General features: G+C 39.6%; 1 protein-coding gene across 2 annotated transcripts in view; it reads right to left on the bottom strand.

Moving 5' to 3' along the window:
- The window catches only part of TAF1B (TATA-box binding protein associated factor, RNA polymerase I subunit B), a 50,793-nt gene extending 28,336 nt beyond the window's left edge, over nucleotides 1-22,457 (bottom strand). Inside the window, exons 1-8 of one of the 2 annotated variants that reach the window (XR_010372363.1) lie at nucleotides 22,265-22,457; nucleotides 21,275-21,373; nucleotides 20,707-20,794; nucleotides 18,738-18,835; nucleotides 18,349-18,444; nucleotides 17,599-17,731; nucleotides 13,339-13,495; nucleotides 6,716-6,815 (exon numbers count right to left, since the gene is read on the bottom strand). Coding sequence is in view for 1 of the 2 variants with exons in the window: in XM_064448024.1 (XP_064304094.1) it covers nucleotides 6,716-6,815; nucleotides 13,339-13,495; nucleotides 17,599-17,731; nucleotides 18,349-18,444; nucleotides 18,738-18,835; nucleotides 20,707-20,794; nucleotides 21,275-21,373; nucleotides 22,265-22,282 (789 nt within the window). In the remaining variant the exon portion in view is untranslated. The remainder of the gene's footprint in view (nucleotides 1-6,715; nucleotides 6,816-13,338; nucleotides 13,496-17,598; nucleotides 17,732-18,348; nucleotides 18,445-18,737; nucleotides 18,836-20,706; nucleotides 20,795-21,274; nucleotides 21,374-22,264) is intronic. The other variant, XM_064448024.1, reaches the window with a different exon arrangement.
- Between the last annotated feature and the right edge of the window lie 2,919 nt (nucleotides 22,458-25,376).

The following is a 25,376-nucleotide window of genomic DNA, read 5'->3' as shown; positions in this document are numbered from 1 at the left end:
TGAAGCTGACAGCGAAGGATGGGTGGCAGAAGGATTAGTGGCAGGGCAATATGGATACAAAAGTGCTGGCAGGAATAAAATCAACGAAGACTTAAAGAAAAAAAAGTAAAGAAAAACAGAAGAGAAGAACAAAAAGAAAATAGAAGCTATAGGATACAGTAAGAGAAGCGAGCAAAGAATTGGAATATTTACTGACAGCGTAGAGAATGATTGTCTCTCAATGTTTAAAGCAAGCCTTTCATTCCCAAATAAAAGAGGAAATAAATTTAATAATTCAAGCTAGGGAGGGTTTGTGTGCACACATGCATGCAAGGTATATATACTACTCCAACTAAAATAAAATAAATCCAAAACATCATACAGAATAAAACACTCCTCACTGAAGTGGCACATTCTCAAAAGAGCTAAAGTTTTCCAGTCTACTTTATAGATACATTATGGTACCTACTTCAACACCTATCACAGGTTACCTTAAGGAAAAGGAATTCCCTAGATGAATTAGAACTTTTCTTAAGGCAGCAAATATTTCTTTTCAAATTCTTCCTTTTCCGATCAAAGCTAACATCAGTTCATAACAGAGCACGAATTAAAATCCTTATCAGACTGAACACAAAGCTGCTCAGAACTACTGGCCTAATCTGACAGACAAAAACAGACATAATTTTTATGCAGAAAGATAAGCCTGAAAGAAAAAAGATAGCCAGGAGAAGAAAAACAAGAAGCCTTTCAGTTAGGTGGGAGAAAATCCTGACACGTGCTTTTGAGTTCCATGATTCTTCTCCTCTTGTCCACAACACTAATTTCTGACAAGCCTGATATATTGCTGCCACTTTACCAAGATGCATTCAAGAATTTTCCACAGGCAAAGGTAAGGAATCACATCACATCACATCCCTCACATCCCTCTCAGCTGGAAGTTCAGAAAGCATTTCTGTATCATGGAAAAACTTGAAGAGTAACACTAGGAGTTATTTAGAATCAAGACATGTAGGGATGGAAACAGGTGAATTAGAGCAGAATTCCAATTAAACAGTGCTTCTGTTAATATGGATAAGTTGAATGTAGGATGTGTAAAAGGAAATGAAAAAATAATAATGCATACTAAGACAACCAAAAAGTAACCTGAATATTAATTTTCCTCTGTTGCAAGGACAAAGCTGTCTAAATAAGTACTTTTTTTGTTATAGGCAGCAATACTCAGTGGATTATAAAAAAAAAACCAAACCCAAAACCAAAAAAGAAAACACACAGAGGAAGACAGAGAGGAATTGAATTAAATCTTAAAACAAAAAAGGAACCATTTTCAAGATACAGGTTCCTAGACAGCAAGGTATATCAAGAAAAGTCTGTCAACACTGAAGCATCTAGTGGCCCTCTCAGAAGACAGAAGGTTTCAGACAGACTTGGAATTGTGAAGCTACTTCCACCTAAGATTAAAAAAGCAAAAAAAGAGACAGGAGGAAAAAAAAAAAAGAAGGGAAAGGCTCATAGAGAGAAGCTGTTCCATGACCCCACTCCAGGGCAGAAATAGTAGCAAGGATAATCAGGTAAATACCTATTCCTTTTGTCTTCAAGAACAGGTTGGTAGACAATTTCTAAACAGAATTCATCTAGCTTACCAAGTTCAACTTTCTCCTAGCCTGCCCCCATCCCATAGAAGAAAATCCAGATTCTTAATAAGTTTAGGAAAAAAGGAGATATTTTAAAGTTGGAGATTGAAGGAAGGAAACTTCACTGAAGACAAACATTGGGCTCCTTGCCAAGTCCAGATACTTGTGCATCTAAAAAAACCAACCATTCCTGAAGCTCTTCAGAACAACAGGATCCAAGACTTTTTTATTTATGAGACTATACCTATTCTGTTCCACACAGCACATACTCCAAAGTGACGTGTTTGTTATCTTCAGTACTTCAATCACGTTGCCATAGGAGTGACCTGCTTACCTATATATATATACACACACACATTTAAGTTTACATGTGTGTGTGATAAGCATGTGAGAATCAAAACGAAAAATTTATTTTGGACATTTAAAAAAAAAAAAAAAATCAATCTACAATGCATTAATGGTAAAATACACCAAAAAGTAATGAGTTTATAAAAAGTAAAGAAAGGTAAAGGTAAACTTGAGACAGCAAAGCAGAACCAACTTTAAACCACAAACAAAATAATTATATAAAAGATAATCAGGTATACAGTCCTCAGTCAAAAACGTAAGGAAAACCAGATCTATAGCAAGGCCAAATTGTTGCTAGCTCAAGAGAAAAGGGATGCCTTAATCGATTTTATATGAGGATAAAGATAAAACCCTAAAAGCAAAATAGAGGATGTGTATCTTAAGGATGTATCCCTACTTCAAGCAGAAATGGAAGAGGAAATTTGTGTGTAACTCCACTGGAGGACAGATGCTATCAGTAAAAATAAAACAAGCTGAAAGCAAATTACCCACAGAACTTTATGCATACTACTAATCTCCAGATTCATTTTAATTCCTACACTAGCAGGCTTTTAAAGAAATAGATATTCTCTGCATTAAAAAGGAAATAAAGATGACTTCCACCTAAAAGAGAGAAGATGACTGCGCTCATCGAGGACATGTTCGCTACTGTCACAAGCCTCAAGATCAGTAAAACTACAGTTTTACTGTAGTTAAACAAACTGCAAATAGCAAGAAAAAAATCCCCTTGATCTCCTGCACAGAACAAAACCCAAAACTTATGTATCTTTTTCTTGATGCCTTAAAAGGTTTTAATCTAATGGAATAAGAATAGTTGTTTTAGAAAAATGAAATTTTGTAGAGCAAGAGGAAATCTTACTTTTCTTCTCTTGTATCGGGAACTTAGAACTTCTGATATAAGAGGCAAGCAAGAGCATCCTACTACTGCTGCTGTTTGCCCTGTGAACCCTCTGATTGTGCATTTAGGTAAAACCTATTTACCAAAGGCTAACTTCTAACATACACATGATTTTAATAGAGGAAGAGATAAATAGGATGGCTAATCAAGTGAAGGCTTAGAGAAGAGACTTGGAGCAACAGAAAGATAAACACATATGGAAGATAAACAACACAGTATATACAAATGTATTTTATAAAGTACTTTTATCCTTCATAAATACTCCAGGGGTACTTTGTGAGGTAGTAATTATCTCCAGCTAGGACCTGACACGTGTCTAACAGTTACGCATCATAATAAAGATGATACGAAGAGGTGGAGGGTCCTTTTCTCTCTGTTTATGAGGTGATTATGCCCAGAGCTCCCAGACTTCTAGACAGAGGTGTCCAGATACTATAACCTTTGTGGAAGGTATTTTAAAGTTCAGTTTGGGCAGAATGAAGAATTATGCCCTTCTTATTAGCTGTTCCATTACTAAACTGTGCAGGGCTTATCTGCCACCCACACTGAAAATGTGAAATTGAATACAAGCCATACTATACCATTTGAATCATAACATACTTGAGGTTGGAAGAGATCTCTGGTGATTGTTGAGTCCAACACCTCTGCTCAAAGGAGGGTCAACTACAGCAAGTTGCTCAGGATTGTTTCCAGTCAGGTTTTGTGCAACTCCAAAGATGCGGACTCCACAGTGGTTCAGGGCAGCCTGCTCCAGCATTCAACCATGCTTACAATTAAATCATTCTATGTTTAAATGGAACTTCCTGTATTTCAGTTTGTGCTCGTTGACTCCTGCCCTTCCACCACGTACCACCAAGACAACAGTCTGACTCCATTCCCACTCCTTCCCATCAGGTGTTAATACACATTACTGAAATCCCTCCCCAGCCTTGTCTTCTCACAGATAAAAATCCCAGCTCTCTCAGCCTCTCCTTGTATGACAGATGCTGCAATCACCTCTAATTGCTAAATTATATGCAGGACAGGGAAAAATTGTCAGTGATACGGACTCCATTCCAGTATTAAACAGCACAGAAGTTCATCAGCTGGAAAGCCTGAGACCAGTCACATTCCTTGCTTATGAAATACTACTACTAAATGCTGAGGCAATAAAAAAAACCAACCCTTGTGCATGTACACGAACACACGTCACTACACAGAAAGATGTGACTCACCTTGTAATAACTGTTGCATTTATTTTTTAAAAGCTATAACAACTTCAACCTTGTACAAATTCAGTATCTTTTGGGTATCTGGGAAACTGTTACTGAAAAAAACCCCAAGTTTAAGCCCCTGAGAATGTTTCTATATAAGAAAAGCCTTATCAAGCTAGGCTTCATCTGTACTTAACTAATAAAATGATACTTCATATGGCTTCAAATCCTTCAAGCTACTATGACATAACTACTTATTGATTCAAATTTGGGCTTCAGGGAATTAGCACAGGACACAATTAAATGTACTAAAAATCTGTTCAAAATAAAGAGGAGACCTACTGAATAGTCCTGACAGTTATCAAGATTTTTGAACATGTTTGCAGCTTACATTCACCGGACTTGAAGCACAACAAATAATGGCATTAGAGCATCTTACCTGCCTGGTTATTAAGTCATAATCCCATAAAGGTTTTGAAGATAATTGTCTATAGAATATTATATACAGAACACCAAAGAGAAAAGAATGCAGGCTGTGTTTTCAGGATGGAGTATTACACAATCTGACTTCCTGCTCCAGGACAATAACCTCATCTCTTGAATTTCTCAAAACTTAGATGTCAAAATTAGATACAGTAAACTATTGGTAATCTCAGTGCTGCAATTAGCAGCAAGATCAGTTCTGAAACACAAGATGTAGGAAGCAGCTAGTAAGGTTTTTTAAATTATCAGCCCAATGATGCAGTCAAAAGTGTTAAAACTAAATAAACATGAAGCTGCATTACTAAAGGAATGTTGAAGGTAAAGTAGGGAGCAGATATTCCTAGAAAGAGGAAGCCACAATAATACTGGAGTGGCTAGAAAACAAACTGTACAGGAAACCTACAGAACTCTACCTATGTACCTCAACGAAAACTAAGTTAAGAGATTACTTGATTAGTATATCTATCTACTTATATACTTATGTACTTATTGGAAGCGAGGGTTGCAGGTGTCAGTATCACAGACAAGCAAGATGGGAGTCAAAAGTTACACAAATTCAGCTTTTAGATCAGCAATTTCCTGTAAGCTAAATAGCAGACCACACTAATATAACCTTATCATAAGCAATATTAACAAAAAAATCAGATTTGTTTTTTTCACCGCAGTTTTTGAGAAATGGAAAGTGCATATATGGTATCTAAGTGTTTAAGACAGAGGATGAAGTGACTGGACTTCCTGTTTATATAAAAGCTGGAATGAGTTTAAATTGACCAGTTTGTGGCTCTCAAGTTGTGAAGTCCCACTCCCACATCAGAACATGCTACATTCCATAGTGGAAGTGTGCTTATGGAGGGACAGTAGAATAATCCAAACTGACAGCTCTGGGAGAAAGCAAGCTAACAGGGACTGATGAAATGACCTTCAGAATTGGCATCAGATCATCCTGCATGCCAGAAACAGCTCTATCTCAAAATAAAGCAGTAGGATCCTCCAAGGGTAATTGTCGTCATCTCTCTGCAAACCAGATCTCCCACTTTGAGGCATGGTACAAGTTTTACAGCTGCAATTCATACAAAAATTGTTTCTGTGTGATTTTTAGGACGGGGGAGGTATTATCTAGTCAGGCCAGAATACAAGTTCTATGTAACCATTTTTGAGAGTCAAGAACACCCCTAAAGGATGGAGGCAAAGAAGGAGAGAGAGACTGAGAATTAAAAAACAAAAGTTTACACCCACATTTCAACCTGATGTATCTTTTCTATTAAGGAAAGATCTAAGAAAAAAAATCAAGAGGTTTTATATTAAATTTATCTCCTGACTTTTAAAAGTTGAGGTCATAATTATTTTTTATCCATACAGGATAGCAGGGCTATAAAAAAAATGCTATGGATTAACTTCTGAACAACTCATGTCCTGCTGAATATAAGCTACATATTGGAGAACAGTAACATTACTCGCAATATCATCACTGAGGACTTGGGCTGCAAACACCTTTTAGCAGACCAAAACCTAGCTTTTCCTGTTAGCAGAACTGCTGCTTTCTGCTCTTAAAAGCTAAGAATTTATTTGCACACTTCAAAAATCTATAATAAACTTTTTTTTTACCTGAAACAGAAACACCAATGGACAATTGTTACCACGATATATAATAACCTTAAATAAGGGAAATTTACTCAAGACTGTCCATCACTATTCACCTTCTAAAAGGGCCGTAACCCCTTATGTAGATTTTAGGTTTGATATATTTCAACCAGTACATCAAGAAACAGAACAAGAGATAGCATCTAAACCATATTTTATGAAAAGAATATGGAATTACAAACAAACTCAAGAGATATTTTAAATAAGCACCAAAAAGGCTAATATATTGCCAGTAGACATGCAGTCAAATCCTATTTCTAAGTGTTCTAAAAGCAGTTCTGAATACCTTTTTCTCCACAAGTACTTACTGATTTTTTTTAACTTAGGTAATCAGCTTAATAAAACTGGTTAAAGATTAAAGCACTCTGAGTCACAGAGTACTCTGGTTTCTGCACAGGCTCCAATAATGTGAAACAAACTCTAAAACATAAGAATAGATGTAATCAATTTACTAGTACAGTGACTAAAAAAATTAAAATACCACAAGATAACTAGCTTTTTGATTATTTTTTTTTAATCTTTCCCTTTAAGACAAAAATTACCTCTACGCAAAAGATCTTAAGATCAAGTCCACATAATTTCATCTTCTCTGGAAAATGCTGAAAAACATTCAAATATGGAATATGACCTTCAACAACAAACCTGCATAAAAAAAATGAAGACCAAATCAAAATGGTATTTACTATGACAAATGCATATGCTTATTCTAAAATTAATATACAAATCAACTTCTCATTTGAAATAACATCAGTATTATACTGCCTAAGCAATTCTAAGTTACACACCCCTAAATGCTCCATATGACAAAAAGCAGTTCCACCATTTAACAGGCCTTTAAGTTCAAGCTCAGTGACTGACCAACGTGACATGTGACTGACCAATAATAATGTTATGGCAGTAAGCTTACAATCAACACACTTATATTGAGTTTGTTTGGGACATTCTTCAGCTACTGCATTTCTGAAACTGTTTTAAGCCTCCTTTGAATGGTATGGATTTTTTTTTTTTTCAAAATTCTAAAGCCTTAAGTAAATTTTACTTTTAAAATACATACTTTCTGCTGGAGGACTTTGAGTCAGGTAATGAGGCAGGGAGGAAAGTCACAGAATGATGAGCAGACACACAGCACTGAAACCCCGTTAATTACATCAGTATTCTGATTTTTTTTAAAAAAAGTATTCAGGTATGAATAGAAATGATTTTGTATACTAATAAATACAAAATAATTTGTTATTTATTCACATCCAAATAATGCATTTTTTGTTAAAAACTGGCTTTGGTAAGTGGTTGACAGTATTATTTGGGATTTTTCTTGACTTTTTCATATCTCTCTAGATATATAAGAGATGGGACTTAACCAATACAAAGGCACCACCACACCAAAGGCCTGCTCTTGCCTAAAATCTTAGCTGACATTCACACCAGGCAAAGCAAGCACTGAACAAGCATGGATCCTCACAAGGGAATAGCCATTACCCTCATTCCCTATTAAAGCATACTAGTGGTCTCCCACAGCCCTAAGCTAGAACTGCTTTCCTGTCTCCTCCAAAACAATCCTGTTAAAACAGTGCACAGAACTGGAATAAGTTAACATTCCAAACAGAGAAGACCCCATTCTTTAAATAATATCAGAGATTTGAAAACAGCTTTCCTTCCTGCCAGCTGTGTTATCTACACCGTACCTCTCGGATCATGCTACATAGATTAGTAACTTCTTGGTCTACAAACGCTACAAGTCCTTCCCGGGTTCCTACAGTGGTTGCAAGGCTGGGCTCTGCATCTGCTCCCAATGCAGGGCAGTACCTATGCACTTCAATTGCTAGTTGGATCCAATACCACAAGCTGAAACACTAAGTTCCTCCTAAAGCACAGTAATCTGCCACTTTCGTTCAAAATGTGTCTGAAGAAAAAAAAAAAAAAAGAAAAAAAAATCCAACAAACAGAACTAAGGTAGAACACTGTCTTCAGAGACAGTGCAGCCGCTGTTGAGGAAGATTCACCTCCCTCCTCAGCCTACAGCAATTCACAAGCTCACCTTTGCTCTCCCAGTCCAGTGCCCTAATCATCACTTTTTTGCAAGTTATGTAGCGTATATCTGTTGAAGTTGACTAAAGCTCTATTTAAGGCTAATTACTGCAAAGTTTACAGTTGCATCCTAATTTTTTAAACATTAACTGAATTTTCAGTTTAATTTAAAAAATTCAAACCAGGATTAAAATGAAAAGTGCATTTCTTAATAAAAATTATCTCAGTTAGAATTAACCCATCATTTATAATGATTTCTGAAAAATCACATTGCCCAATACTTTTTTTCTTGAAGCTCTGCGTATTAGTCTTTCAAATCAAGAGGTAAAAGCTGCTGCACAATCCTTTCTAATCAAATTGTGTGATGTACATTTTGCTAACGAACTTTCAAGTAGGTTTCCTCAACCAGTGTAAATAGCATTCTCCCACTATGAGTGGAGGTGTCCACTGGTCTACATACTCAGTGAGGTTATCATCCAAACCCAGCACCAGTAGCTTGCCTTGCCGTCCCGCCTGATCTGCTGAGCAGCCTGCACAACAGCTCCTTAGCTCATTTTATTCAAGGTCAGCTGCACTAAATTGAAGACCTTAAACTTGAGGGATGGTTTCACAATATGGAGAGAGCTAACCTAAAAGCTCAACATAACTAGTCATACTTCCCTCCTCCTGGTCTGGCTGTGTGCTCCTGTCACTCAGCATCCTCTTCACAAATGTAACTCTCAACAACAGAAAACTACCCATCCCTTTGGTAAGAAAGGTTTGTTTCCCATCATTTAATGAACTGAGGAGGTTCACAGAGGGCTCCAATAAGCATGAGAGTTGGCAGAGAGAAGGAGATATATCACACAGGCAGGAGGAAAGTAGAAAGGGAAGCAAGACCTTGCTCTTTCAGCAACAGTGATCCATTACTGGCTCAGCAGACGATAAGCCTTGGCTAACACGTGTTAAGGCACAATCACACAATTAGCTGTCAGATCTGAAGAGCTGGTACCAAGACACTGAGAGCAGCAACCTCCTGAGCCAGCACAGGAGGTTCCACTAACAGCTGGAAGAGGACAATCAAGACCTCCCTTCGGGTGTGGCATAGTGGTGATTGCAGCCAAACCACCCTAACAGCTTGCTGCCTCTGAAATGGGAAATCCCACCCTCCCTTCAGTCCTCTGCCACACACTCCTCCCTGCTGACAAAAGCACTTGTGTGACTTCTCAGACAGAGGATTAGATTGAGAACTAGTCTTTTGTTTTCCAGGGTTTGATTTCAACCAGACAGATTTCCAGACTCAGCTGACTGCAGGAACATTATTGCCAGCACAGGGTGGAAAGAGACTGCAGTGAAGCAAATTAATTTGCACTAAAATGTCCAGTGAAGCTTTCTTTTGCAAAATTAGTTTTCTGAAGATCTACTTCTTTCAACTAGGATATCATAAACCAGATGAATGCTAGTACCCAGAGCAAGAGAAAGAGCAGGACCACAGCAAGAGAAACTTGGATCACCTTAAACTGATGCTGGAACCACATCCTTACACTGCAAAAGACCAGCAATGTCCATCAATTTTTTTTCCTCTCCCTTAAAACGTTTCCACTACTTTGGCCGTACCAAGTCAAAGCATTACAACTGCTGAAAAAATAATGCCATCTTTACTAGCTTGAAATTACTGTCTCCATACAAAAGAATGCTCTCCACACTCAGGTTGAGAGTTGTTTTTACGTTCTAAAAATACATGAAACAGCGTCAATGCCCTGTTAGGAATACAATGTGCTGATGATTCAGGTTTTTAACACTTACTCCAAGAGCCCAAATTTGGACTAGCACTTCAGAACAGTTTCAAAGCCTATATTTAACAGACAGATAACCAAAACGCTTGTAAGACTACAATTGTATCAGTGGAGCGCTTGAAAACCTGACTGGCAAATGCAGTGCACAGTCCATGTTCTTTTAATTACAGCAGCAGCATACATTAGAAGGTCTAAGTATGAAAAATACCCTAGGTCCTCTGCATGCTACGAGGAAATGATGCATCTGTTAAAGCCACACAGTAATGCCACAAACTGATGACAAGTTTAGCCTTGCCAGCACAGCTAGGTATGACCTCCTTTGAAAGGCATTCGTTCTCAGAATCTCGAAGTCTAGCGTATTGAAACCTTTTCCACAAGCCAACAACTTTATTATTTAGATAAATAATACACAGCATAGGGAGTATTGTGAGATTATTCACAATGGAAAAAGATTTAATGTGTTGCATAGACTTGAGTAGAAGGTTGATAAAAACGTTATTTTCAAACCAAAATATCCCTGTGAGAGGAGGTAATTGTACTGGTTTTCTGCTAAGTGTGTCAAGTAGCTAGGAGATGTACATTTTTGGTGTCGTAAATCCTTTAAAAGCTGGCAGATTGCCCTACCATGGTGCCTAAGCATGTATCACAAGGGAGGAGCGGTAGTCAGCTGACTTCAGGGTAGGGAGAAAACAAGGCAGAACTCTAAGTACAACTGTAATTCAGATGGTTTAAATAAAACAATTTGCCTATAAAGATTTGAAGGGTAATGCTGAATATTTAATGTTTTCTCTGCATAGTTTTCATCTCTTTCTGTTGCTATTTTGATCTGTGTATCTTAATGCATGCAAAAATGTTGACATTGTCTGATTTTTTTAAACTTAAATATTCAGAAGTTAGAAAACTGAATTTTATGGCAGTTCATGCAATTTAAAATTCTTTCCCCTTCTTCATCAAACTTGTTAAAGCCAAAGACCTTAAGGGTAGGGAGGGATGCATGATAATGTAATTACCGTCTTATATAACTATCGTATCACTGTAAAAGTTTGCAACACAAATGAAAGCCTTTTAAACATCACTTTCTGCATTTCATTCAGTTTATATGTTCAGTGCTAAAATCACTGAATCATTTTGATTTACCCACTGTTAAAAGTATTAAATCCATAAATTGTATCTAATTAAGTGATATCTTCTCATTCAAATCATCTTCTTTCAGTTTCCAATTATTAGGTTCTGATTATGCCTTTCTGTGCTATATTTGATACTTGATTTTTCTTCTCTCCTTTTCCAGCTTTTTTTTTTGCTGTTTTCATATTTCCTTTAAATCCTTTCAAGCAAATGTGTTCAGCTCTTAAGGATCTCAGTACAAAGGATGTTCTCCAGGTTCTGAATTATTGTCATGGATCTTTTCTGCAGTCCTCAATTTTTAAAGTGCCAAATACAGCGATATACCATTAATATGCAAACACCACAATCTACATTTCCTCTTAGCAGTTGACTTTCATGGTTTGGTTTTTTTTGAAACCACACCGTCATACCAAGACAGGAACTTGTGAGGACGTATTTGCCTCATATGAACCCACATGCTTTCCAGAAACAGTTTCCAAGATACAGTAACCCAAGAACAGATATTTAATTATTCACTTAACAATTCATTTTTCTCTCCGTTTGGAGAGGATGGGCTAAGCAAGAATTCTTTACTGTGAACCATTTGCTCTGTCCCAGTAGTTGTAATTTACTACTTGGATTATCAGACAGGACTTTACATTGTATTTTTGTCAATGATCAGAAAATAAGAGTACACTACAGTAGTTCCGATTCCTACAGAATTTCCTTAGGAAGAGGCTAGTCAGTAATAAATCTTGACATTGAAAACTACTTTTGAGTTCTACTGTTTCTTAATCCACTCAACAAACACTTCTGGTATTGAATTCTGAATACTGTGGCATAGTGCTGAATGTTTTACAAGCATCTTTTATGCAACAACAGCACATCCAGTTATGCAAATATGCAGTGGTTTGTGCAATTCTGATCAATGAAGGCAACAGCCACCCCCTAAAGTTAAATCAAAAGGTTAAACATTGTTTTGCACAGAAATAAATTAGCTAGTATTAACTACTGTACTTTGAGACATACAAACCTCCCCTTTTTTAGATGTACCTGCAAAAGAGCACTCTTCAACACCCACCCTTCTCAGAAAGCTGTACAAAGCTAGAAGACTGCAGGTGGAAGTTGGCAGTCCAGGCGAGAAGAGGCCATGAGGGACGATCAGGCTCTGGGGTAAACTGCCCTTGCATTCATCACACTTTCAGCAACAATACTAGTTATACGCACCACAGGTGGAGGATGAGGTACTCATCACCTTGCCTTTTACCTCACAGGTTATATATTTGAAAAATAAAAATTAAAGAACTAAAATCTACTGTATCAATTGAATTTTGAATCAGTTTTTCCTTTATTTTGTCCAAGTTTGCAATTTGAATTGCCAATGCACAGTTACTTGAGTCCTTCTGTTCCTTAAATTTTGGTAAAGCAGCATTTTCCCCCCCATCTTTTTAGAAATACCTAGTATTTCAACACTTGTTAAAAAGTAGGATCAGTATACAAAAGGTTTTGCCACGGAAAATCTAAGAATCCCTGAATTTAAACTATTTGGGCCTGATTTAACATATTCATTGCTAACAAGAAAAGTTGAATTATTTTTCATTCCTTAAGTAAATGAGGACTGTGTTCATAGCTTTGTGGTAGGGGAGAGGAGGAAACTGCATTGTCAGCAATAGTCTGACAGTCTCCGTTTAGCATCAAGCCCTATTATTAGAACATTTTATTTCTACTATATTATAAGCTGTATTATTCTGAACTCTGATAATTACAGATACAAAGATATTAAGACAAAAAAAAAGGATTTCCTATATTAATATCTGTGCCCAACTCCATTGCATGAAGCTACTTCGCCACCTTTCAGATCACTATATACTGCTGGTATTGTTTGTATGATGACACTGATGTAAGTCCCAGAGAATGTTTACTCATTTAATTCTGGCATGCTGACAACAGCAAAAATAGCAGAAGTGTGACCATACACACCTCCAGTGATTCTTAAGAAATTTTGAAGAAGGATAAAAAACTTTAGCTCCAAAATCTTCTCCCTTACAGATCTTTGAGTTTCATTGCAAGCAACAGAGGAGAACGTTCTCCAAAAGCAGCAGCACAAATTGTTACATCAAAGAAAAGATATGACAACTAAATATAGACAACTTTTCACTATTACTGAGTGAATTAGTAAGAGTGCAATAGTAGAGATGTAACTTTTTAAAAAATGTATTCTTTATAAAAGCAACAAATATTTCACTAGGGACTATTCATACCTTAAGAGATCAGATAACGTCATTGGTTCTCTCAACCAGAGTAATGCCATGTAACAAAATGAAAGGGTCATTGGCATTGTCATCCTCAGTTTCTCCTTTCGGTTCTTCATGAAATAGAAGCTACCATCTACCGATCCAGAGCACATGGAGGTGCTTTCTTGGGTTTATGTTAAAAACAGAAAAGAAAAAAAGAGATTTGATATGCACACAGTCCATGGTATACAGAAAATGAGATAAAGGAACATACAAGGACCCTTGTTCAGCAACTAGTAACATCTGAAATCATTACTTTGAGTAGTTTGATAGTTTGTGTATTCTTCTACTAAACAGCTTAACTCTATCTACAGTGACATGAGATGACAACTTGTTTCATAAACTGCCACTTCACTTGACTAAGACACTGGTTGATATGAAGAGACAAATTCACTCTGGTATCCACCAAAACCGACCTTTTGTTGGGAACTACAATTAAACATGGAGTTCTAGAAGGACATTAACTCCTATACAAAATATAACTAAGAGTACTTACGAGCTGGGAATATGATTTTCCATTTGAGAGATGAGGGACAGTGGGAAAACAGAGGAAAATTTGATGAACCTAAATCAGTGCCTCGGAGTTGGGGATTAAAACACAGAGCTTTGAAATTCAGCACAGTCAGAACTTTAACGCAAATGTGATTTACAGTGCAGAATTTTTACTGAGGTTAAGGTATATATCCATCTGCCATCATCTCTAACTGTAGAAACGTAAGTATTCTTTTAAAACACATCTAAATTCAATGAAAAAGAAACCACCTTGGTTGGGGGAAAAAACCATCAATCAATCATACAACCAAACCTCCTTACTTCCTTACTGAGATTAATCACTGAAAACTAAGAGAAGCAGCAATGAGAAACTTAATTTAGAAGAGCGACTTATGAGTTAGGAACCTTTTCAGCTGTGAAACCTGGGGGTTAAGGGAAGGAGGAAGAGAAGAAGAAAAGCCTCTCTTCCCTATATCATGACCCAGCTGGACAAATTAAAATGTTTTGTATTTAAAGCACACCAGCACAAAATGTCAGCATCAAATCTGTAGAGATTTTCTCACTATGTTTCCCCACAGACTGTTCAGCTGTTTAGACAGAAACAGAGAGGGCTGGATCCACAGCTCCCCAGATGGGACCTGCAGGGCCATGGCAAGCAGCCTGCAAAAAACAGTTTAAAACTTCAGAGAGCTTGGCAGCTCCGTGGTGCGGCTGGCAGGTGATAGCCAAGCCTGTAAGGTGACAGTGGTCAGCGGTAGAGGTCCAGTGCCCACTGACAGGCAATATGAAGACAGACACGCAAAGGGTGTGTTCCTGAGCCAGAACCGGTCTTTGATGCCACCTACCGGCTCCTCAAACGGCGGTTGGTAGCACTAGGGGCACAGTAACAGGTTAAAAGAACCGGCTCAAACGTACACCCAGTACAGACTAAGACAAGGCCTAGATGAGAGCATCCAACAAGGTCTATCAGGTATAGCTGCGTCAGAGAACAAAAGCAGGAACATCACTTAATCCTTTTAGTCAACAGTTTCATCTTTTACATGGATACTTGTGCTTCAAGGCAGCTTCCCAACCGAAGCTTCATTATTAATTTCACATTCAACCCAACTTAAAATAATCCTCATTACATTTGTGGCCTTAATGATGGCGCACCATTTCCTTTTATTTCTTCTAGCTTATGCAAGGCATGACAACACACAGTTACACGCATATAATAATTTAAGAGTTTAATAGGCTTCTCCAGCAATATCTCAGTGCTATACTCAGTGGAATTTGCTATTATCCCTACACAAAAATAACAAAAAAAAAACCCCAACAACCCTGCTTGCACATTGGACAAGCCTCTGAGGAGAAAAAGGGCGTTGAGGTTTCCAGTCTGTAGCAATAACAGCTCAGTAAAAACAGCACAGAAAAGGAAACCTATGAATCTTCACAACAATTTATAAGCGACTAGAACACATCTAGAATTACTTGTCTTAAATTTCAAAACAATTCCTATGTTTGCTTGATTTCACCAAAATGTACTTTTAGTGTCACTGAACTCTTAACCCAGTTCAAGTGCTTTTAATGAAATCGGTATGACTACTTAAAAGCTGAATTCAGTTTCTGAAACAACAGACCAAGAACATGTTAAATTACATCCTATCTTAAGACTGTTCTAAAACTCTAAGAAACATAACTATAAAAGGCACAAATACCAAGGAAGAATCAACCCCATTCAACACAGGCTTGGGGAGGAGTGGCTGGAGAGCTGCCTGGAGGAAAAGGGCCTGGGGGTGCTGGCTGACAGCTGGCTGAGCATGAGCCAGCCGTGTGCTCAGGTGGCCAAGAAGGCCAACAGCATCCCGGCTTGTATCAGGAAGAGTGTGGCCAGCAGGAGCAGGGAGGTGATCGTGCCCCTGTACTCAGCACCGGTGAGGCCGCACCTCAAATCCTGTACTGAGGGGCCCAAAACTGAACACAAGAAGGACATTGAGGTGCTGGAGCGTGTCCAGAGAAGGGCAACCAAGTTGGTGAAGGGTCTGGAGAACAAGTCTTATGAGGAGCAGCTGAGGAAACTGGAGTTGTTTAGCCTGGAGAAGAGGAGGCTGAGGGGAGACCTTATCCCTCTCTACAACTACCTGAAAGGAGGCTGTAGCGAGGTGGGGGTCGGACTCTTCTCCCAAGTAACAAGCGATAGGACGAGAGGAAACGGCCTCAAGTTGCACCAGGGAAAGTTTACTTTGGATATCAGGAAAAAATTCTTTACTGAAAGGGTTGTCAGGCATTGGAACAAGCTTCCCAGGGAGGTGGTTGAGTCTCCATCCCTGGAGGTATTTAAAAGAAGGGTAGACATGGTGCTTGAGGATATGGTTTAGTGGTGGACTTGGCAGTGATAGGTTAGCAGTTGGACTCGATGACCTTAAGGGTCTTTTCCAACCTTAACGATTCTATGATTCTATGAAAGGAGTTCCTCTAGACATCAAAAAGGGGAAGAAAATTCAATACAATATTTTCATTAGAAATTTTTCACTCAATTCTTTCCTCTTCATATAAAATATATTTGCATAACACCCAAGATCTGCTACATGTACAAACACAGAGGAACTCTTTACCTGAAAATTGTGTAATTTTAATATATAAGGACAAAAGGTACTCACGTTATATTCACAAAAACTTGTGTCACCATTTTTTACCCTTTTGCCCTCTCTAATTCTGTTTGGATTTTTAAAATCGTCTTGATTTTTTTAACTGCTGCAGATCGATTTTCTCTTTCTATTACCATTCCTGGACTTTATGAAATAAAGAGAAAACTATGAAACAACAAGATTGCATTCTTCTGAGGGTAGACAGGCAATATCATAAAAGAACAGGCATGGGACATACAGAGGACAGTACATAATAGGGTAAAAAGAAACACTGAAACAAACAAAGCAGGAAAAGGCAAGCAAAGAATAAAGCAAGAAAGAAAAACCATCAGAAGTTTAAAACGCAAGTGAAAGCTTTCAAATGTGCCTTGAAATGTATTTCCAATATCAGACACTGCAGCTCTGTCTGGCATTACACTTGCCCAGTGGCACCAAACACTCCAATTTCCTAGAACATTTTAATGAAAATGTTCAACTTTCTGTAAATATTTTCAAGTTGATATTGTGAACAGAAAGGAGAAACTGATGGAATGCTAAAAGATTTTTGACAGATGGGGTTATAGGGAAAGTGGTAAAAAGAATGCAGAGACAAAAGATACAGAAGTACCAACAATACTGTAAAGAAAAAATTAGAAAGCTAAATATATCTATGGGATAGGAAAAAAATAATACCCTCCCATCCCCCAAAAAGAACAAACTCATGGTTTTTAACATCAATAACTGACAGCTCTGTTATTAGCTAAACAAGTGCTTATTCTTTAAAGCTGCTGTGTTTGTGAAGATCTAGCTTTGCAGATAAAATAGCAATTTTTCCCACTCAAAGCAGGAGGCATGCAGCAAACTTGTTATAAAACAGAACTTCCTCCTGCATTTCCCATTTTATTTCCAGGACCTATTCAACTTCCTCTCTTTGGGTTGGATTTGGAGGGGGAAAGACTTCTATTTCTCATAGAATATAAAGTAAGCTAGTGGCAAACAGGACTGAAAAAATTACATGTTCCAACCAGTTCCTCCAATTCATTGTACACTAATACACTTTTATACATTTATTTATATTTTTTAAATTATACAAAAATGGTTTCCAGATAGTCCAGTTCATTGCTCCTACCTGAGATCTTGCTAGTTGATGAGGCAAAGCTGCAATCAGTTTGTAGATCCCCTTCACTTTCAGAGAGAGACAAGAGGTGAAGAAGGCTAGGTCTCTCTGGTTCACTATCCACATCAGTACTGCTATCACATACCTAGTTTTTGTAAATAAGTCATTGTATTATCTACTGTTAGTTACCATTTCAATCTGAAGAAACCAAAGAAAGCATGGTAGATGCAAGATCAACAGTAAATGAAGTTTGAACCCAAACTGTCTGCATTTTTACTTTCTCTGTGAATCACCAGTACATAAAGAAACCCCGCAAAAAAGTATTTTAAAAGGATTTCTCAAGGTAAAAACATTTCTAGTGATCACATTACATTTCAGTCTGCTTCAATGACCAGAAAGTTGGCAATACATAGAATCAAAGCTTGATGAAATAAGTAACGTCAAAAAAGCTCGCAGGAGAAGATGGTAGTTGATGATGCCTTTTATATTCTAATTTCCGCCCTATTTACTGACTATCTATGGCAAGACAAAGCAATATTTTTAAACAAGCAGTCTTCCATACTGGAAGAAATATTTGTCTCTCGAAATTAAAAAAAAAAACCCAAACAGTAAAACGGACATGTGGAACCCTGTTTAGAAGACATCCTTCATACCGAAGCGACATTACTACAAGCTAGATGTGTAGCTTGAACAAAGAAGGTTTCTGTTGTTGCTTTTTAAAAAGATAGCCAACATCTCGTGGGATTTTAGCTTTTCACTTACTGATAATGCTTTGACAGTTTCCCCAGCTGGTCTGTTGCAATATGCCTGTTCGCTCTTCTGAAGATAACGCCTCCAAAAATTGCACAGAATTTCATCCTGATAAATACAAATGGACAGTAATTAGTGCAAAGTTTACAAGATCATTAATTGTTGAGACAACAAAGTGTAATTTCTAACTCAGGAACCTGAATAATGTTTCAGCTGTGATTTTATGAACTGTGATTTATAAAATACATTTTGAAATTACCAGAGAAACTAAGTTTGTTTTCATATGCTCAATGTTTTTAAACAGGGAGTTGTTCAATTCACTTCAACAATTACCATCTTTTTACATAGCACCCCCTGTTACACAGTCACAGCACGTAGAACTCGCACTGACATCTACGTACCTTCATTTGTGGACATACTCCTAATGCTTCCAAAGCTTCAGCTTGTTTCTTGAGCACAAGCTGAAAGCCTTCACAAACATACCATTCACAGCCTCCATCTAAGGAAGAAAAAAAAAGGTATGTTTTTTTGTTTGTACTTTTTTTTTTTAACCTTATGCACACTTATTTCCACTTAATGTTCTGTTCTCTTGGTATCAGGACAGACACAAGTCTCTCTATTAAATAATTTCAGATCCTAGAGCATAGACCAGCTATGCCAAATACTCCATTAACTTCCATTTCTTCACAGTCTTAATCAAGAAGAAAAACTAGTGAACAAGCACTGTTGTCCACGCATTTCCCAAGAATAACATATTTCAGTATAATTTCTAATGTGGCAATCAAGTGGAGAGTTAAGTGACCAGTTTTAAAATAACTGAGAACCTGTCATTAAAAAATTAAATACGATCATTTCTTTCCCATCCCCAGCACAGAAAATTGGAACATATTATGGTGGTGAGTCAGGCAAAAAACAACCAATATCACCATGTTCTTTACCACTTTCTCCCACAGGATCACACACACATTTAAATGAAAGAAACTTTCTCAGATATTCAGAGCTTCTAGCAAATGTTGGCACAACACAAATTTCATAAGGAATGGGCCTTCTCCAATCTATTCACTGTTCCTTCAGACTGCGTTTCATTTATTTTTTGCCCTTACCTCTCTACATTTACAACTCCTTTTCTACAGGCTTTTGGTCTTAGAAATATTGTCTACATTTCTCAACCTCCTTTTCATTCCCTCCACACCTGTTGTTCATTATTTTTCCTACCAATCACACCTCGCATCTCACCATCTTAGAAGTTACCTGCACAAAGCTTCTGCCCTGCTTTAATGATGTTGGCTTTAGCTGTTAACCACAGATACAGCTTACTGCCATAAATGCATGAAAATAAGCTGCCATAGTATAATTTAACTGCAGTCATACAAGGGACTGTATGAAGCTAAGGATTTCTTTCTTAAGAAGCCTGAGGGATGGCTAATGACCTCCCTAACAGGAGAAATAAAAAGCATGAAGTAGTAGACAGCTCAGACTTTAGGAGCAATACAGGATAAAGACAAGCAGAGGTGTTAAGGTTGTTCCCCTTTTCACTCCTCCCTTTGCATCCCCACAATTGTTATTTTCAAAGGAATGGAGTAATCCACTGCTACTGCAGTTGAGCAAAGATAGGTCAGCATATCAGAGACAGTGATAACCCCATGCTTCGTTTAGCATCGTAATGCATTTTGGCTTTTTCAAAGTGGCCACAACAGTAAAGCATCCATCCATATATCCATCCATCCATCCATCACAGTATACATACACAGCCCCAGCAGCAGCCTCACCATAACACCCTTACTGCATGTATCACCATTCGTAATGACTACTCTTCTCCTGAATCATGAAATTAAAAGTATAGAAGGGACTCTGGATGAAAGATATAATATTGGTTTAGCTATTGTAACTGCATGAAATCTCCTCCATGTAGGTTTGCGCGTAGGTTACAGCGCCAAGTACCTATAACACAACCCAGACTGACATTCCAAGAGCTGGGCCACCATCACATCTCACAAAGACAGACAACTTTTCTGGTTTTGTGATAGGCATCACAAGGAAGGAACAAAGGGATCACCATATCTGAATGCATGCCACCAGTATCTTCAGTGACCACTGGCTTCCACAAGTCAAAGTGGCAATAGGTAACACGTGGTTCTGTTCAATGCAAAAAAAACCACCACCAGGCTCACAGACATCACCTGTGGCTCAGGAAGTCACCAAAGGTGACTGTTTAAGGTACTGACAACATTTGGGGAGTGTATTTTGTTCCTGTACTTACAAGTCTTTCCTAGCTATCTGTTTTGGCCGCTCTCAAAGACATAATGGGCTAGGTGAACTCTGGCTGAACAGCCACTCTTATGTAAAATACAGAAGGAAACTCATACATACCAGTTTTTTCCTGCTTTCTTAAACCTTTGGAGATTGTCTGGATTCTTGCATTAGAAATAAAATCAGTGTTTACAACTTCTCTAGTTCTCTGCAAAACAGGAGTACATCTTAGCATGAAAAAAAACCAGACCTAACTTGCATAGATTGTCCCATCATAAAACATAGTGGAGGAACTTGTTCAAATTTCCTAAAGGGAGACAGCACATTCTGAACTTTTCATTCAGAAATTACAAAAATAGGATCACTATCTGGGACATACAGGTGACATGGGTTTGCCTACATTAGAACTGTACATGGGTCCAGCAATACCCAGGCAATAACTCTATGGAACCTAGACATCATGCCCACACTACAGCTATGGCAACAGAGCATCTTAAAATAGCTCATTTTAAATTGTGATTTCAAGGAACATTATTTTTAAACAGTGTCAAGTAAAGCACGGAAAATGAAGAATCACAACACTGCCTTCGACTCCTAATGCCAAGGAGGAAATCTAACATTTTCTTAATATAAAACCAAGAAACAATCAAAATAAACCTTTATCAAGGCCAGTAGCTTAGCTTTTTACCTCAGCAACATTGTGGCAAGATCTGCAGTAAAATCTGCCTCCATCAGTGAGACCCCAGTTCACTTCCGAACACTGAGCACAGCGTTCATTAAAATCTCTCTAAAAGGAAGAAAAAAATAGTTTCACACATGTTCAAGTAAAACAAATGGCACCGTTACTAGGCTACCACACAGCCTTTGAGATTATTCATAGAGGAGAATATTTATACCCTTTATATTAGCTCTGGTTGATAACAAGTACTCATAGCATTTGTTATCAGTCATTGATAACTATGAACAAATAATTTTAGCTGGGAAGCCTCAGCTCTTGAGTACGTGAGTGTTTGTACAAGGGGAATAATAATCCACACTTCACACACATGACGTGCCTTGAACAAAACCACCCACCAGAAATGGAAGCGGAGACAAAAAGCAGAGAGGGGGAGATGAAAGTAAAAATACGTTTCTAGGACTGTGAAGAAACACGTGCAGTAGAAGGAAGCCTGCACACGCCGGTGAAGGGACTTGCCGGAAGGGAGGCTTCCCGGGGAAGCCGGAGGAGGAAGGAGAAAAGAAGGGAAACAACGGATTTCAAAAGAAGGTGTTTCTCAGAAGCGCCCCACAGGCGCTGAGGCCGGGCAGCGCCCCTCGGGCCGTCCCCGGGGCGGGGGGGGAGGGCTGGCGGCACACCCGCGGCCCCCACAGGCCCCGGCCCGGGACGAAGCACCCGGGCTGCCAAGTACTGACCCGGCGGCCGCCAAGCCGAGGGGCCCGGACAGGGCCTCGCCTGCCGCCTCCAGTCCCCGGCCATGCCCGGCGGGCAGAGCGGAACGGAGCGGGGCCGGGGCAAACAGTGCCGGGAGCCGCCGGACCTCCCCCCGCCCGCCCCGCAGCCGCTGAACGCCCGGCGGGGAAGCGCCTCCCACGCGGCCGCGGCCGCCGCGCTGCGCCAGCTCCCTCCGGCCCAGTGAAACCAGCCGCCCCCACCGCTCCCCGCGCCGCCCGGCCCCACCGTGGCCTCCGCCTCCATGTCGGCAGCCGCCCCGGGGCCCGCACCATGGCAACCGCACCGAGCGGGCGCACTACAGGTCGGCCTGGAAACAGCAGCCCCGGCACTTGGTTCCGCGCCCGCCGCGGGGCCGGGCAGCCCTTTGTCAAGCCTGTCGCCGGCTGGGGGACGGCCATCTGCCTCCCCACCGGCCACTCCGGGCGCCCCTGCGTCCACCCCGTCCCCCCATCTCCCCTCGGCGGAGAGCTCTTGGCGGTGGGGCTGGGAGGCGCTGAGGGACCTCGGCGCTGCGTGGGGTGGCGAGAGGCCCGCCGCGGTGAGCACGGGGCCCGCAGGGGCCCCGGGGGGAGAGCAAGGCCCCGAGGGCGCACGGGCGCCTCACCGCTGAGGTGGCAAGGGGTGCTACGCCTGTGAGGGGACGTGGGGGAGCTTCCATGAGGGGACATGGGTGCTTCGTCTCTGAGGAGACATTGATCACTGAGGAGACATGGATCACTGAGGGGACGTGGGCGCTTCACCTCAAAGGGGACATTGTCCCCTCAGGGAAGTGCTCATGGGTGCTTCACCTCTGGCAGGACATGGCAGGCTCCGCCACAGCAGTGTCCTGGGGCCTGGCCGCGTGCCGCCTCAGCGCCGAGCCCCTGCCTCCTCGCCCTCCCGTCGCCCTGGCCACGTACAGGCGGCGGGTGACCGCTGAGGCTGTGCCGGCGCTGTTGGAAGGGGGACTGCTGCTGCCTGTGCAAAAGGAGGCCACAAGAACTCATTTAACTATGTAAAGTGGTTTGAGATCCTTGAATGAGGGAAACTATTATTTGAAATTCACTTTCAATTAAAAAAAAAACAAACCCCAAACCTCCAGATCTTGATGTAGGTCTCTATTATTAGCATGCAAGAAATTAATATTTGAAGATGTCTAAACACTGAGATCTGTTATTGCAATAAATTTGCCCACAAAATTGGAGAACAGGTTTAGGCCCCTTAGAAAAAAAAAAAAAAAAAGGTCCAGTAAGTGAAAGCATGGGAAAAAATTAAAGCTAAAATATACATAGAAAGAGGTGAGGCTGCCTTGACAGCTGTGGTTACATTGATGTTGGAGGATATGTACAGAGCTAGAGGGGAACTGTTGATGTTCAAGAAAAAAAGTTATTACTCATACCAACTGTGATCTTTTTTCAGTGTGGGATGAACATTTGTAACACCCATTAAAGAGAATTACGCATATAATTCCTGACATGTTAAAAAGGTGATTGTCAACCTCACAGAAATGCAGCTAATACTTTGATGAAACAGATCCTGCTTGTGTTTTTAATTTCCATATTTTTTGTTCGCGGAAATACGGTTCTGGGAAAGCAAGGCCAGTTTGTGTGACAGAGTTTGGTCTTTTTGTAATGAATTTCTAAGATGAAATACTACCTTGAAAAAAAATCAGGGTAGCTGTGTCTGTGATAAAACAGGAAGAGTTGTGTTCCAGTTGAGAAAATAAGGCGTTGCTCCTGCTGAGAGCGGTGCTTGTGTGTGACTCGAGGCCATGAGCAGGCAGTGGGCCTGCTCAGTTGATTTAACGAAATGGAAGAACTTGTTTAAATTAAGCATGGAAGTGACTGCTTTGATGAGGCAGGACCTCGGAGTTAGGACTTCTGTTTTCTAATTACAGCTGGTCAAAAAAAATGTTAAGGCGTAATCACAGGACTCTGCCAATTTGTCAAAACCTGAACACACCATATTCAATGGCAGCAGTTGAAGATAAGCATGACTGGAAGAAAAGAGTCGGTGACTGCACAGGGAATTATATTGGTGTAATTCTGGGTATACTGGTGTAACGTGCCAGTAAAGTTTTTGAACAGGCAAGGACTAACTCTGCTTTTGGACAACCCGCACTGCTTTTCTGAGCTGCATTTTCCATGCGGGTGAAACAGATACAACAAGCAACCAAAATTCGGAAGGGAAGTTGTACAAAGACTAATAATGATATTACTAGTTACTTATTAGTGTCCAGGCTCTATGTAAATGCAAAGCTTCTATCGGTATTTCTTAAGACCATCAATGAATTAGTGCAGGCTAATAATCTAGTAGTAAAAAATCAAAGCATAATAGGGGTAGCAAGTCTTATATCTATTTCTTAAATATTTTTTGAAATGACATGTATAAAACCGGTTTTTCAGCATATAAAATTATGTGTAACCTTTGTCCCTAATTACAAGTTACCCAAGCATACTGATAGGGCTATGATAATTTCAAAGCCAGGAGACAGACTGTCTTCCTGCTTCGGCTCACTTTTCTAATTAAGATCATTATGCATAGTAGTCAGATTGATTCAAGGCTTAGATAAATAATACATCCTGTTGTTTCCATTGATTTGAATTTTTAATGAACCGGGTTCTAATGCTGATATCACATTTCTGGCTCTTGACTGCAGACTTTCTACATGTGAAAACGTAAAAACTAGATATTGGACTGAAAGATATGTCCCTTGGCCTACCCTTGTGCTGGCTCCAGGATACAAATTTCTGTAGCAGAGATTGTCCCCAGAGTCTTTACCCATTGTCAGACACCTACTACAAAGAATTGGAGCAGAAAGGCAACCTCAGCTGCTCCGAAGATTGTGCAGATGAACACAGGGCAGATCTATCAGATTCAAGTTAAGAGAAAGTGTACATAGTTATTAGCACCTGCAATTTGATTTTTGCACCGTCTCTCCATGGAAGAACTTGTGTTTTAAGACAGTCAGAAAACAAAAGGGAAATTAGGAAAACAAGAAGCAGGTGGCTTCGCTCTAACTGATCTTTAAAAGAGACCACACTATAGAAAGGGTCAAGGGGAAAAGCTGTGCTAAGCAGAAGTGTGGAGGCAAAGGTGCAGAGAGACAGTTGTGCAAGAAGCTGGCAGGAGAAGGGACAAAGGTGGGAACAGCACCGAAGCGTAGGGGTTGCAGCAAGCTCGGCAGGGGAGGGTAACAAGGGAGGGGCTGAGCTCAGCAGAGCTTTGAAGGAAGCGACAAGAAGAATGAATTTAACGTTACAGCGTAGACACACCCAGCATTGCCATGCGATAGTTACTGTTTATTATATAGCTTCAGCTCTCAGATTTTGTTTTTTTTAAAAAAAAAAACATTTCT

Source organism: Phalacrocorax carbo, chromosome 3, assembly GCF_963921805.1.
Source record: "Phalacrocorax carbo chromosome 3, bPhaCar2.1, whole genome shotgun sequence".
NCBI lineage: Eukaryota > Metazoa > Chordata > Aves > Suliformes > Phalacrocoracidae > Phalacrocorax > Phalacrocorax carbo.
This window is presented reverse-complemented; position numbering and strand designations above follow the sequence as displayed.